At 43.2% G+C, this 14,804-nt stretch overlaps 1 protein-coding gene across 14 annotated transcripts in view; it reads left to right on the top strand.

The window, feature by feature from the left end:
* Positions 1-14,804, top strand: part of FHOD3 (formin homology 2 domain containing 3) — a 456,454-nt gene that overhangs the window by 273,895 nt on the left and 167,755 nt on the right. For all 14 annotated transcript variants that reach the window (XM_019637921.1, XM_019637916.1, XM_019637917.1 and 11 more), the window contains exon 7: positions 9,830-9,941. In XM_019637921.1, the coding sequence (XP_019493466.1) occupies positions 9,830-9,941 (112 nt within the window). The remainder of the gene's footprint in view (positions 1-9,829; positions 9,942-14,804) is intronic.

Below are 14,804 nucleotides of genomic sequence, written 5' to 3'. Positions count from 1 at the left end.
TACCCAATCAATAAATTCTATTGCATTTCTGCATTTAATCTTTCTAAATTACTTGAAGTAATATGTATTTTATTAATAGAAATTTAGATTAAAACTACTTTTTATGATGTAGTGAATGATAACAGATTGAAGTTTATAGGTGTAATATGAAATTTTGATATTAAAAATAACATTTTAAAACTTTTACTGATTTTTTGTGATTATAAATGTAATGTACTCTCATGTATAAAACTTTAGAACTACAAAGAAGTAAAGTAAAAGTCATATGAAATGATACATAGATATAAAAATTTTTAACTTCATACATTTCCTTCTGATTTTTCTTTACATTTTTCTTACATAGTTAACTCTAAATATAAGCATTTTTCTGTTTTAATATTTTAGAAACATAATATTTAATGCCCACACAATATTCTGTCATACTGATGTACTATAATTCATTTGATTTTTCTCATATTGTTAAATAATCACTTTGTTTCTGATTCTGTGTAATATTTAAAGAGCTTCTTTGTTTCCGATTTCATGAAAACATTTAGTGAATGAGATTGTATTTGAATTTTCTCCATGTTTATCAACGTTTCATTAGGTAAGATTTTTAAAATTCCATGAGTTTTAATGGCACATTAACATGATAATTGTGTTAGAGACATTGTGAGTACAAAGGGCTAGCTTTCCCTTAAGGGCTATTTCTTTTCTGCTGGCCATGTAGCTATTACACCCAGAAAACGGATTCTCACTTATTTGATCTCTTGGATACCTCTTTGTGAGGATAATCTCAGTGGAAGGAAAAAAAAAAAAAGGAAAAGAAACAAAGGAAGATTTACTAGTTATTGTTTCAGGAAGATGTCAGAGAAAGAGACCAGAGGTTCAGGCTGGACCCCATGGTCCAGGATGGGTCTCCAGCCACAGGGCTGGAACAGCAGTTTCTCCAATCCATTTAGGGAGCTGATTTGTGGTTCTTCAACTCTCAAGAGGCTAATTGATAAACCAGAATGATGGTTTACTAGTAATTTACATAGACCAGATCCCTATGAACTTGAAAAACAGGAGCAGGGAATGGGGCTTTGACCCTTCTGCCCTTTTAGGGTATGTGGCCAAGGACGAGCAGCTGTGTTCTAGCAGCTGGAGAAAGAGTAGGAATGGGTGGTCCTAATGTTTTGGGTAATGCAAAAACCCTAGAGTAGCGCAGGTGCTATTCCTTGGGAAGAGATGTTCTAGGAGAAGTTTATGGGCAGCAGGACTGAAAGAAATGAAGGCTTCTGGGAGCCAGCCCAGGGGTGGCCCTGCAGACTCAGGTCTGCCTTTGCCAGGCTGCTGACTGCCATCCCTATAGCCTCTTTCCACCTGCCAGCTACTCACCTGCCAACTCTCCTCCATCCACTCTAAGGAGTTGTGAGGTGCCAAACTCTTGCTAACAGCACATTCACCATACTTGAGGCTTAGTTGTTGTCCACTGTCATGTGTCCAGGGCTGGTTATTCTCTTAAGAAAGCTCTTCTACCTTGATTATCGCTTGGAAAAGAACATTTCCCCCCAAGTCTTAAGTTTTTACACTGAAGGGTAAGATGGGGTTCCCCATAGTGTAGTAGAAAGAGTCAGATTGGCCTGTGTCTTTCTTTGACTTCCTCTAGAAATTAGCTGTGTGAGAAGTTACATAGCCTCCTAGAACATGAGATTTTGCATCTGAAAATGGGGATGACACTAACTGGAAAAGTACCTAACCTTGTTGACTTCCCTCCTTCATTGTGCAAATACTGTCGAGGTATTCCTTAAGGCAGTGCCTAGTGCAGAGTTTCTGATATTCCTTAGTTAATAATAAGAGTGGATTTATGTTCGCTGTTGTACTTATGGTACCTATGTTACCTAACTCTTCATTGAACATCCTAAGGGAAAGTTAACAAAGTGGATATTTTCTGGCCTCATCCACTTTTAGCCATTATTCTTTAAAGAAACCTCCAGCTCAGCCCCAGAATTTTATCTCAATAGAAGAAAATGTTCACTTGTACAATAGTGTTATTTATTATTTTGACATTTATTTTGATTATTTTTAATAGTCTGCTATATTTTACATTCTGCAAGATTTCCTATCCACTAACTAGTGAAAACTTCAGATGTTCCCAGCCTTGGACTTGACTACTATTATACATTAATCACAAAGCTGGTTCTGTTTCTGCAAATTGCATCAGGTCATAAGCAGGTCGGCCATCAGGCCCTGAGGCCATAGCACATAGCACACGTGACTTCCTATCCTGGCAGATATGCCAACCCTGGTGTCTTCCCTTCTCCTTTAGGGACCCCTGAAAGCCAAGGCTCAGAGTTCTGCAAGCAGGGAATATATTTGGGCCCGCACTTTATTTCTGAAAAGACCCACCTCATTTTAAAGACGTCTTAGAAAGCAAGAGATTCGAGGTCAGAAGTATCTGTTGGCATGTTGGATAACCAGTTACAAAGGCTTAAGGCCCATTCTGAACTTCTTGCTCAGGAATTCTGAGCTTCAGTATACAGTAAGTCCCCAACTTACGAACATTCGAGTTGTGAACAAATCACAGAAGTAGCTCACGGGTCTGCCGGACATTGTCACAGTTGTGCTGCTGTGTGCTTACTGTACAGTGTCATAGTGTACAGAAGTACAGTTCTCAATCAGAGCCCAGGATGTCCAGAAGCAAGAGGAAAAGCAGTGGTGATGTGGAAAGGACTGCTAGGAAGCGCAAAGCAATAACCATGGAAACAAAAGTGAAAATAATTGAGAGATTGGACAGAGGTGAAAAGATGGTAGACATTGCTCGTTCTTATAACATGAATTGTTCAACCATTGGCTTTACATTGTATATTTGTGTCAAAGGTGTATAAGACTCACTTTGTTGGATTTATAAACGAATCTCACTTATGAACCTTCTCCTGGAATGGAACTCATTTGTAAGTCGGGGACTAACTGTATAGCATTGGAATGCAGGGTTTAATTGAGAAGTTCTTAAAGATAAGTATCTTAAGTCACTTGAATTTTTGTTGTTGTTGTTAAACTACTTGGGATATTCTTAGTTCTGGTAAGCTTGTAAACAGTGACAAAGCTTTATAGATCAAGTTATCTTACCAATTTCTAATTTAGTTTTAATAACCAGCATCTAATTCTATAACATATATTTATGCTTTTTTAGTGCAAAATGAAACAAATAGAATGGAACATGTTTTTCTAACCCCCTTTGTAATTTAAATCGTGAGGTTCGGAAATTGTTTTCTTTTTATGGATGTTGAATTTTTAGAAGAGGAGTAGGAATTTGGAGATTTTTTGGAATACTTGTATTTCCACTTAATAAGCAGCATATTTGACCTGCTAAGTATAGTCCTTGGGTTTCTCCAAGTACAATAAAACATGAAGGGAGTTCCAGTTTGCTTTTAAATGCAGAATTATTGAGAAAAATTGCCTTTTATCCCTTTTCCATGCATCTGGTGGTTACATTTTATCTAAAGCCTAGACACCCAGGTTCTGTACAAGCTGGCTCCAATCTTCTCTGGGGGTTGACCCGGAAAATTAAAAAACAAAACAAAACAAAAACAAAAACAGCAAAGCACAGTGTCGACATCTTCCTGCTACCCTACATCCAAGCCTCCCTGGCAGGGAGGTGACGTTGGCGCCCCGTGTTGTTCATGCAGTGTGGAGGCTAAGTCTGCTGACTGAGGTCTCACCTGACAAATGGTACATCCCTGCATCAAAGGCATCTCTGTTCCTCTGAGGAATTATGGTCTCTGTTTTATAAAGATTAGGAACACAGCGTGCAAATGGAGAGCTGCAGCAGAAAGTAAAGTTCGACCCAGACACCCCCCCCAAATGCGTATGAAAAGCACAACAATTCACAGCTGGCTGCATGTCGCTATCCTCCCCTCTACTAAGGGCTTGTCTCTGATTCTTGTTATACACTGTCATTTAGCTGAGTGTTTTAAAGCAATATAAAGCATAATGTATTACAATGGACAGTATTAACATAGTCTATTAGCATTCCCTAGAATGCAATTACATGAAAAGGAAGTAATTTACAGCCCAAAGGCTGAATCTAGACCCCCAGTGTGTTTTCCCCAGCCCTAAAGAAGTGGAAACATTTGTGTCAGCAGGAACCCAAAGGCCCTTACACAGCTCTTCTGCTCCATGGAAGCTCAGAGGGTGGCTGAATCAGCTTTGAGCTTGTCTGACTGGCTCTCCTCCTCGCTGTAAGGGCTGTCTCCCCTGAGAAGGACTTTCCATCCTCAGTGACCTGGCCCTGAGGGCCTCTGGTATGGGTAACACGCTCAGTTGTATGATGTGGAGGTATTCTAGGTCCTCTTTGAGCAGTGAGATGACCACCTCCTTGAAGGCAGGGCCATGGCTTCCTTATTCCCTCACAGAACCTCCCTGGGTGTTGTGCATCTGGAAGGTGCTGAAGACATTGAAAGAAACAGCAGAATCATCTTGGGATGAGGAGGGACCTTAAATGGGGTCATCTGGTCCACCCCCTTCCAGGCTCTGAATTCCTTCAGCCATAGCCTTAGCAAATCGTGTCTTAGGACCTCTAGACATAGGAATTTGCACTCTGCATCAGCCTGTTTGACCACTGCTTCTGAGGCTGACTCCTCCTTGCCCTGCATCCCTGTTTAACTCCTTTGTGACTGGTTGCTTTAGCTTTCCAAGTGATCGATCTTCCATAAAAATGAGACTCAATTCTGATTGATTTTCCCTCAGTGCTAGACAGATGAGCAAGTGTTGGAGCCTGTAAGCCACGGCCATGAAACTCTTCATTAGAGCATGAAGACCCACCAGGCAGAGTTGAAAGACATTTCAGATTGGAGTGACACTGCCGTGTCCCTTTGAGAAGCCTTCAGCGTCTGAGCCATGCAGGGGTGTGTGTGTTGGCATCCATGTGGCTTGTTCCCACCGTTCTCATTCATGATCCTTGCTCTTGCTCCATGGTGGGCTTGTCTCTCCTGACCCATCACTGGCCTCTGGTTGGCCTCTTCTCAGCAGATGTGGGCTGGATTCTCAATTGCCACTCTTTTTTTTTTAGCTGAGCCATCCTGTCACCTGTTGGCAACTCAGTGGCAGCTCAGCTATGACCGAACATCAAACTGCTGTTGCTCAGAGCTCGCACTCTTGAGCGAGCTCTTAACCAACTGAGCCACTCGGCCGGCCCCTCAATAGCTGCTCTTGTTAGATTGATTGTAAGATAAGTGTAAGTGACACCAAGGATTTTTAAGAGCTTTGAGATGAGTTTGGATTTGGAGGAATGGGTTGTGTAGCATTCACTGTGGCTGTTCCCACGCTTTGAAGGGTTTTGACTATATTCCAGATACCTGAGGGCATCAAATGAAGTGATTTCTGGATAAATGAGGGATTGATGTAGAAATCTTTTGAAGTACGGTACTTTTATTACTTTCAAGTCTATGCAGTAAGACTAATAAGATATTTCTGAGGAGAAGCCTTGCCGAATCTATTTTGATGATTAGTTAGGACATGCTTGCAATTAGTATCATGCGTTTCCATAAAGGTATTATTCTAATGCTCTCTTTTTTCGAAAGTAGTTTAACTAGCTAATATGATTGTTATTAATTTTACATGATAAGCTTCTCAACATACAGCAATTGTACATAAAATTGCACTCAATTAAAGCCAAATTCATAGAACCTAAAATCATGAATCAGAAGAGTTTTGGGGTTCTGTCTCCTGTTTTTTTAATTACAGTGCCAAAAGAGCTCCAAACAGTCTTTACAGCAAGGAAGACAGAAATAGGCATGTTGAGACCAACAGGAAAAGCACATTTACTAGAAAACAGTGGTTTCTTAATTAGAGGGCCTGGTAAGGGAGAGTGGCTAAGGGATTTTGGGTCCCTGGGACCATGTTGGCCAAGACCCCACGACCACAGAGATGCTCAGAAGGAACCTTGATGAGATGCATAAGGGGGGGCCCTTGCTGAGACCAGCTAATGGGGGAGTGGGGTTGGGGAGCAGCCAGGTTCTTTCCCAGGAAGGTACTGAGAAGGTTTAAACCACATAATGACAGTCCGCCCACAAAGGAACTTGCCAAGCCTGGACTTGCTGGGTGTTTTATTTACTTGAAGAAATTTCTTCAGCTCTAAATATACAAAGATAGTGCAGTTCATTACGCCATGCCTTCCCCTACCCCAACCTTGTAGTTGTTGAGAACAATACTCTGGAATTTAGTTTATTCCTAGCCAGGGAGCAGAGGACCAAATGTGGGGCTCAAGTTATGAAGGCGAACATGCTCTCAAGAGTTTGAAGCCCTTCAGAGAACTCAATTCCCAGTGTGGTAAGGACTTCACCATGAGAAAGGAAGTCCTAGGAGCTCCTTGTCCTCAGTGCTGTTGTGCAGGGGCCTCGGCTTTGCTGAGGACTGTGATGGGGTGAGGAAATGGAAGCTGGGGCCAAGGTCACTTGCTCCACGCCCTGGAAGGGAGATGGATTTGAAGAAGCGCCCATGAAAAGGACATGCCGGCCTACCCTGCCTGTGCAGCGCTGACTCAACAGCTCCTCTGGGACAGACGCTGTTTCCGGTGTGAAAGATAAAACATCTCTGCCACCAGGTGGCTTATGTTCTAGTTGGGGACAACAAAAGAATATCAAAAAAATATAGGTGAACAAATCTGTAATGTAGCAATTTCAGGTCATGATAAAAGATGTGAAGAAAATAAAACAGGGTGATATGAGAGTGACCAAGGGGCTCCTTTAGATGAAGTGTCAGGAAGTCATTCCCCTTGAGGGGAAATTTCTCAGACCTGAAGGACAGGAAAAGGTCATTCCTGTGGTGGTGACTGGTTAGGGACTAGCCAACGAGAAGTTCTGAATCATGAACAGGCTTCAGCATGTTAAAAACATATAGTCACATGACTAAAGAAAGGTGATGGAGGTGAGGGTTGTGCACTGATTGGCTGGTGATAGGAGCACACTGGGCAGCAGGGAGAGTGACAGGAGAGAATATCAGAGACCTACACAGAGGCCAGGACATAAAACCTTCAGGCGTGGATTATATCCTGAATGGGATGCAGAGCGACTGGAAGGTTGAGAGGGCAGTGGCCACTCTGGCTGCTGTTTGGAGAATGGACTTCAAGGGGACAAGGCTGGATGTACTTAAGAGGCTCTCACAGTAGCCCAGCGTGGACAGGGAGGTGGAGAGGTGGACTGAGTCAGGACAGGAAGTTCTGTCAGGGCTGGCAGATGGATTTGTTGTGAGAATGTGGTAGGAGTAATGCCGGGTGAGTCCCACGTGCCACTCAGATGACAGGGCCTTGGATTGAGATGAGACTGTGGAAGGAACAGGCTGGGAGTGGTAGGTGGAATGGAGTGAACATGAGTAAAAATCAAGAGTTCCCTTGTGGCCACATTGACTTTGAGGTGCCTGTTAGTGTCTGCATGGAGATGTCAGGGGTCAGGTGAGTGTGCAACCACCTGGCTCACGAGTTTGGTCAGGTCTGGGAAGTAGCAGTTAGCACTCAGTCACAGATGGAGTTTAAAACCAGAAAACTGAATGAGCTCACTTAGAGAGAGTGTGTGGAAAGAGAAGGAAAGGGCACATGAGTGAACTTTAAGGCCTTTCCTCATCTTGAAGTTGAGCACCATAGAAGGAGCCAGCAAAGGGGGGGCCATTCAAGTAGGAGACTGTGGTTGGCCATGATGGGATGACATTGTTTCTGGAGAGAGCAATTAATTGTGTCCTGTGCTATTGACAGTTGACCTTAAATGGGCACAGAGAAGTAACCGTTGGATTTGATCAATTGGAGGCCATTGGCAACCATGACAAGCGTAATTTAATTGGCATGGTGGTGATAGAAGCCCTGTCAGGTTGGATTTAGGAGCCAGTTGGAAGTGCAGAAGTGCAGCCAGGACTGTGACAACTCTTTTGAGAAGTTTTCTTATAAATGGCACTGGCTAGAGAGAGCTGTGGAATCAGGGAAATGACAGATAGCTTACTAGAGAAGTGTGACAGGAGAAAAGGGCAAGGACATAGAGGGGTTTGCATGATGTTGGAGAAATGACTTGGGGTGGGTGGTGCTTTAGTGCTGTTCCCTGGGGGGACTGCACAATACTCCAAGTTCCCTGTAAAATCTACATGTGTCCCTACTATTCTGATGTGAGAAGATGCCTCCAGGAGGCCCTGGGTCTTCCTTGGGCTGCAAATGGAGAACCTGGAGCCTATTCTCCACAACCACGGTGATGGAGGCAAGGGTTATGCAATTAATGATTGGTCATTAATTGATTCATTTGTTCATTGGAAACATCGCTGAGCCCACTCTGTGCCAAGTGTAGTTCCAGGCCCTGCAGACACAGTGCAAATAATCCCCTCTCCCCTGCCTGTAGGGGGTAGAGTGCTGACAAGCAAACTGCTGGGGGTGGGTCTAGCGGGCTGGTTGGTTGTTTCTCAGATGCATGATTTGAACCCATTTGCAGGAGGTAGTTGGTATGTGAGTTTCTTGAGGAGGAGGTTCTAGGAAGGAAGTAGGGTCCAGGAAATGAGACTGTGGGTGAAGGTTGCAGCAGCCTCTGGGTGGACAGGAGGCAGCTGACCTGCAAACTTCTGCTGCTGCCACAGCCCAGGGTTGGCTGAGCTGCAGTTGGAGGTTTGGGAATTTCTCTGGGTGAGGAATCTGTGACATGTGAAGGGAGCCCTTGGGCTGTGGGTGGCTCCTTCCAATTACTGTGCCCATGGCCCAGCAAGTGTGGGTTTTCAGGCCCCAAGTGGCCTTTTCTGATCAGTTTTAAGAGGGAGACGTGGTTTAGATTCTGCTTATCAAGCTACCTTGGACAAATAATTTAACCTGGTGTGCCTCTTTCATCACTAGAAAAGTGAGAATTGTGATCATTCCTACCTTACAATGTTCTAATCTGGATAAAATGAAGTACAGTAACCCCCCCCTGCCCCCCATCCACGGCTTCACTTTCCATGGTTTCAGTTACCCACAGTCAACTGCGGTCCAAAAATATTAAATGGAAAATTCCAGAAATAAACAATTCATAAGTTAAATTGCTCGCCATTCTAGTAGCGTGATGAAATCTCATGATGTCCTGTTCAGTCCTGCCCGGGAGGTGAGTCATCCCTTTGTCCCGCATCCCTCTGTCTGCCTGGCAGTCACTTAGTAGCTGTCTTGGTTCACAGATCCACTATCTTAGTATCACAGTGCTTACATTCGAACGACTCTTATAGTAGCCTAACACTGTGTCCCAGTGCCTGCGTCATTCACTTCACTTCATCTCATTGTGTAGGCATTATATCATCCCACATGACCCCCCAAAGGAGTACAGTGTAATAAGATATTTTGAGAGAGACCACATTCACATAACTTTTATTATACTACCTTGTTATAGTTGTAATTTTATTATGGTTATTGTTCGTTAATCTCCTATTGTGCCTAATTTATATATTAAACTTTATCATAGGTATGTATGTATAGAAAAAAAAATAGTATACATAGGGTTTGACATGATCTGCTGTTTCAAGCATCCACTAGGAGGTCTTGGAGCTTATCCCCCATGGATAAGGGGGATTGCTGTAACTGATTCAGTAACCACTACCTAGGATGTTGAGAGACAACCGCGTGTGAGCTCAGGGACCAAAGGCCCTGGATTTGACTTCTGATTCTATTTTAGGGGTGTGCCTCAGTTTCCTGATCAATGCAATGGGGATAATTCTATTACCTGCCTTCTGAGGTATCTGATGAAGGAATCTGTGTAATCTTTGAGCAGAGCGCTTGGGCCGAAGCCAGCCCTGGGTGCCAGCTCCTGTTAAGAGACGATGCCTTTGGGCATGCATGGCTGTGTGTGCAGCTCTGTGATGGTTTATGTTTTCTGCGCAGTTTCGCCTGGTGGTGAAGACAGCCCTGAAGCTGCTGCTCGTCTTTGTGGAGTACTCGGAGTCAAATGCACCTCTTCTGATTCAGGCTGTCTCTGCTGTCGACACCAAAAGAGGTGAGTGGTCCCCGCCCCCTTATTTCATCAAAGTAAAAAAGTCTGATGCAGGAAGGCATCCACTTTTTATCTGTTCAAAGCAGAAATGAGAATGAACAGAATTCCCCTTGTGTGGACCTCCCACTGCAGGAAATATATGTTTTTAGGATAGTAAGTATATGAAAATTATAGATGGAACAAGCTTTGACAGGGAAAGAAAGGCACCCATGAGCATACCCAGGACAGACTTCAACCTGAGCTTGTTTTAATGCTCTGTCCCCAGCCCCTGTCACTGAATACATAGAGAACCAGCTCCTTCTCCTCTTTTCCCATCTTGCCTGTTTCATCTTGTCTTCTTCCTCCCCACCTTTCACACATGCTATTTCTGCTCTGACCCTTAGATGGGACCCAAACGAGGGTAAGTCTGTGTGCTTCTTTCTACCATAGCATGTTGCTATCTGGTGCCAGATTTGAAATCCCTCATGGTCAAGAGTAGATCATGGGGCCAACTAAGAATCCTTAATGAAGACTGCCAATGGCTCAGAATCCAGTGTTGGTATTTTCCAAGGCCAGTGAATGAGGTTTAGGGCCAAAGGTAGGTGTTTGGGAAGACAGCGAGGCAAATCCTTTTATTGATTCTTGGAGGAGTCATGTTCTATCCCCCAACTCTGGGGGTTACTTTAGGATGATGAATGGATTCTTCATTTTCCTGCTCTAAATTTCGGGTAACCCATGGGCTCTTTTCATGGAGGCTGAGTGAGACGGGATAGACTTCTCATGACCTTGGGGTTGTGCTTTGACTTTGTTGAGTTGGGAGCTCAGAGTTGCCTTACTTGGACTTCACATTGCTTGAAGGGTATGTTGTGGGGGTAGAGGAATGATTCTGAGGTGATTCCAAGTCATGACACCCACATCCAAGACCCCATCTACTGGCCCCGCCAAAGGCTGTTACTCAGTCTCTCCCCCAAGACAAATGGATGGCCATCTTTTTCCAATTTGTAAAAAAAAATAATAATAAAATAAAGAGAGAAAGAAAGAAAGAAAGAAAGAAACTCCCCCACCCCAAAAAACTTAAAGAAGCTAATGGATTGTTTTCTTAATTTCATGTTTTTTTTGCCTATAAATTTTCTTAAGTTTTTGGCAACTACTGTCATCTTTCTGCTACTGAGCACAAGCTACAAAAAAAAAAAAAAAGAAAGAAAAAAAAGAAAAACTCAGATGTAGCTTATCACATGTGGTTCAATAGCTTGTTTCTCTATGGACATGTGTGGTCTTGGCCATAGTTTTATAATACATGCATATAACATCATCCTATTTTACTGCTAGTAAAATTGTTCCCGAACCCTATGATGGAATTAAACATATAAATATATCACGGTGTTTGCAGAGAGCGATATGACTTCCAGGTGTGTTTCCACCAGGAGGTTTTAGAAGCAGCTCTCTTCTTCCTTCTCAGCTGGGCGAGAAAGTAGACAAGGGTGCCAGAAGTGACCGAGGGCCAACCGAGCATGTCCATTGTGCACAAGGTTATAAATAAGCCATAAATTTTACTCCTCAAGTGGCTTTAGACACATCCCTTTGGGGGATAAGGTGGAGAATGGGTGTGTTAAAGTATAGACTGGTTTTTTAATAGAATGGAATCCTTTTGGATGATGAAACTGTCAGATTTAAAGACTCAATAAAAAAAACCAACAAATAAGCTACGAGTCCTCAAAAATTGCTACCACCAACAGCAAATGAAGTTGTCCCAGAATAAATGCCCCTGATTGCTTCAAAAACATCATGAGGGGTTAACTGGAAGGGTTCATTCTGTGAGCGTGGGCAGCTTGCCCTTTGGTCAAGAGTGGACCAGTTAGGGAGCAGGGATAAAAGCTGAGGTGTCTAAGTTCATCATAGGGACTAATAAGTATTTATGAAATAATGAAAATTAAAAATGCCCTATTTGATGCAGGCAATTAGCACTTTTGCTGAGGGGCTGGAATTAAAAGGTAAATTCGAGCTAGTCTCTGGGGCATGACACAGAGGCTCTGTGCTGTATTCAGTCTCTCCCCCAAGATAAAATGATGACCATCTTTTCCCAATTTATAAAAAAAAAACAAAAACAACATTAAAAATTTTAAAGCAGACACACCCGTTTGCTCAGACTGCTGGGTCATCTTTTTTCCCTTTCTAGTGGACAGGGCCTGGCCGGAAGAGAGAAAGGCAGTGTGTACTCACTGGAGCCCATGAGAGGGTCTTGCTTTGTCATTCTACCATCACCAGAGATTCCCTTTCCTTGAGATCTTTCCTGTCGTAATTGACAAGACACTGGCTGAGAACCCTCTGTAGCCCTGGGAAGGGTGCCCTTCCCTCTGACTATATGGGTTTACCTCTCAGAGGGTGGGGCAAGTGACCAGGCTGGGTAACTAACCTGTTTTGACATTTCAGTCATAAATTGTGAGTCAGCGCTAATTTGGTTCAGCACTGCTTTTGAAGAAGTTCCATTTTTCATTTGAATACGAGGCGATGAGATATGACATAATTCTTAAACATGTGTATCACACATGATTAACAGGGAAAAAAATCCAGCCATCCTTTCAAGCTACCCTGTCTCTGACTTCTGCTCAAGGATATATTGATCTGTGAAGAATGCACAAAGCATGGTGGAAGTTAGGGGTTGACAGAACTCAAGCTCTGTTTCCATTATTTATAGCCGAAGTATATATGTTAAGTGTGTTTATCAATCGTGTTGAAAGACATGGCACATGGAATGTACTGTGAGGACTTTCTGTTTGAGTGTTAGACCAACTCATGTACAAGGCACTGTGCTCAATACCTTATTTTCCTTGGGGTTCAATGTAGAGACCTAGGAGGAAAGTAAGAGGGAGAAAATATTGAGTGATTTTTTTTCTGTGTTTATTTATTCTGGATTAAAAGAGAGGCACTGTGGTTTGGGGAAGAGAGGGCTGGCCTGGGAGCCTGGGTAGAAGGCCTGTGGGTAAGTGTGGGTGACATCACCACCCCCAACCACTATTACAATTATAGCTACTGATATCCTAGTGCTTACCATGTAACAGACACTATGCTAAGCACTTCTCACATACAGCTCATGTATTCAACAAATATTTAAGTACTAACTATGTGCTTGAAACATCAGAGGAAAAAACACGCTCCCACAATCTACACTCACTCCAGTGTTTGGGGGGTGGAAACAGAGAGAGACAGAGGATCATGATTAAGTAAATTATTGTCTTCTAATGAACTCCATCACGGCTTAGGGAAAAAGGCGAAATGTTTCATCTCAGTGATCTCTCACAGCAGTCCCATTAGGTTGTTACCATCACTTAATTTAGATGCATTTCCTGAGCCACCATTCATTCCACAACTTAGGGCTCTGTTGTATGGAGGGTTAAGGTCATATGGCTTATGATTCTGAAACAGGACCCCCACCCCCTACCCGCACATACATGCAAACACATAACCACTGTGTGGAGTAAGCGAAGGTGGCTCTGGCATGAACTGAGCCACTTGGCTCTGGTGACTGCTCTTGGGAAAGTTACAACTGCTGGCTCTTAACATAGGCCAGCTTGAGCCCTGCCAAGGCTGTTGTGTTGCACCAAAATGTTCCCTTCCCTTTACCTTCATTCTTTGAAATAGTTCCCATTTTCTGGTCCCCAATCAAAGGTGAATGAACATTCATCCCAACAGTGCACAAATATATCCAAGTTTCCAGACTTGAAATCTTTGAACGGTGATGAGGGTGTCAGATATCGCAGCTGACGAAACACATTTCTCAATTAAATTGAGCCAGTGTTTGAGCGTTTTCATCATGAAGGATAAAATGTTGCACAAGTGTTTTTCTGTGTGTAGGTGACAGAGAGGTTATAATCTGGCTACTTCCCTCTCTTCAAGGGGCCTGCCTTTGCTTCTTGGTCCTTCTTTCCCTAGACTCTGTTTGGCTCCAAAGTATGCAAGCAGGAAGCAATTCCAGGCCCACTAGCACCACTGGAAAGTCTTAGCTTCAGTGCTTTCTCTCCTGTACAGTCTTCCTTTTAGCCACAGGTGGGTAGCCCACTAGAACACACACTTTCTGTTGAGGTTGGGTGCCGAGTGGGAATAATAGAAGTTGCCTTTGTTATAAACACAAGCAGAGGCACTTACAGGGCTTGAACTGCACCTGCACAGTGAGACTCAAGACCTACTGACTATATTGATTGACTGTCCTGAGGTCAGAAATGGTGACTTCGCTGGGGTCTGATGAACAGGTGAGGACTTCAAAATAGTTTGGTGATAAATATCAGGAAGAGGATAATTCAGCAGTTAACAGATGAAGGATCATGCTTTTCTGTTCAGGGTTTGCAAGGGTTATGGAAGCTTGCCTCATTCTGACCAACTGGGGAGCTTGGCCAAAGGAGAGGCTTTCTGTTTGCTTGCTAGGTGAGCCAGTGGAGCTGTATATCAAACTACATCCATGTCTTTCACATTGTGTAGTGCCTGTTCCTTTTAAAAATTCTCCTGTCTTCCCTACTTTTCTTACTGTGTGAATTTACTCTCCGGTTCATTTAAAACTGCGCCAGCTTAACCCACGTCATGCCCTCTGAAAGATCTTCTTTCACTAGTCAGACATTTTATTGAGCACCTAGTATATGCCAAGCATTGTGCTAAGAGCACAGCAATAAGGCAGATACTATTGTCGTCCTCGGGGAGCTTTTGTTCTCAAGGCCAGGAAATCAGCTCTGACATAACGCACCCAAGAACCAGCATTTGGAAGCCACTGGTTTTAAGCTATTTTAGAATTTACTTTGATCAGCAAAAATAAACAATATCTCTTTAAGATCTTTCTAGAGAAAGCAGGAAAGAGTTTCATGTACCACACCAGCATGCCAAGGGCAAAGCAGCACTTCA

Source organism: Hipposideros armiger, unplaced genomic scaffold, assembly GCF_001890085.2.
Source record: "Hipposideros armiger isolate ML-2016 unplaced genomic scaffold, ASM189008v1 scaffold_36, whole genome shotgun sequence".
Classification (NCBI taxonomy): domain Eukaryota; kingdom Metazoa; phylum Chordata; class Mammalia; order Chiroptera; family Hipposideridae; genus Hipposideros; species Hipposideros armiger.
Note: the sequence above shows the minus strand (reverse complement) of the source record. Positions and strands in the feature narration are given on the sequence as shown.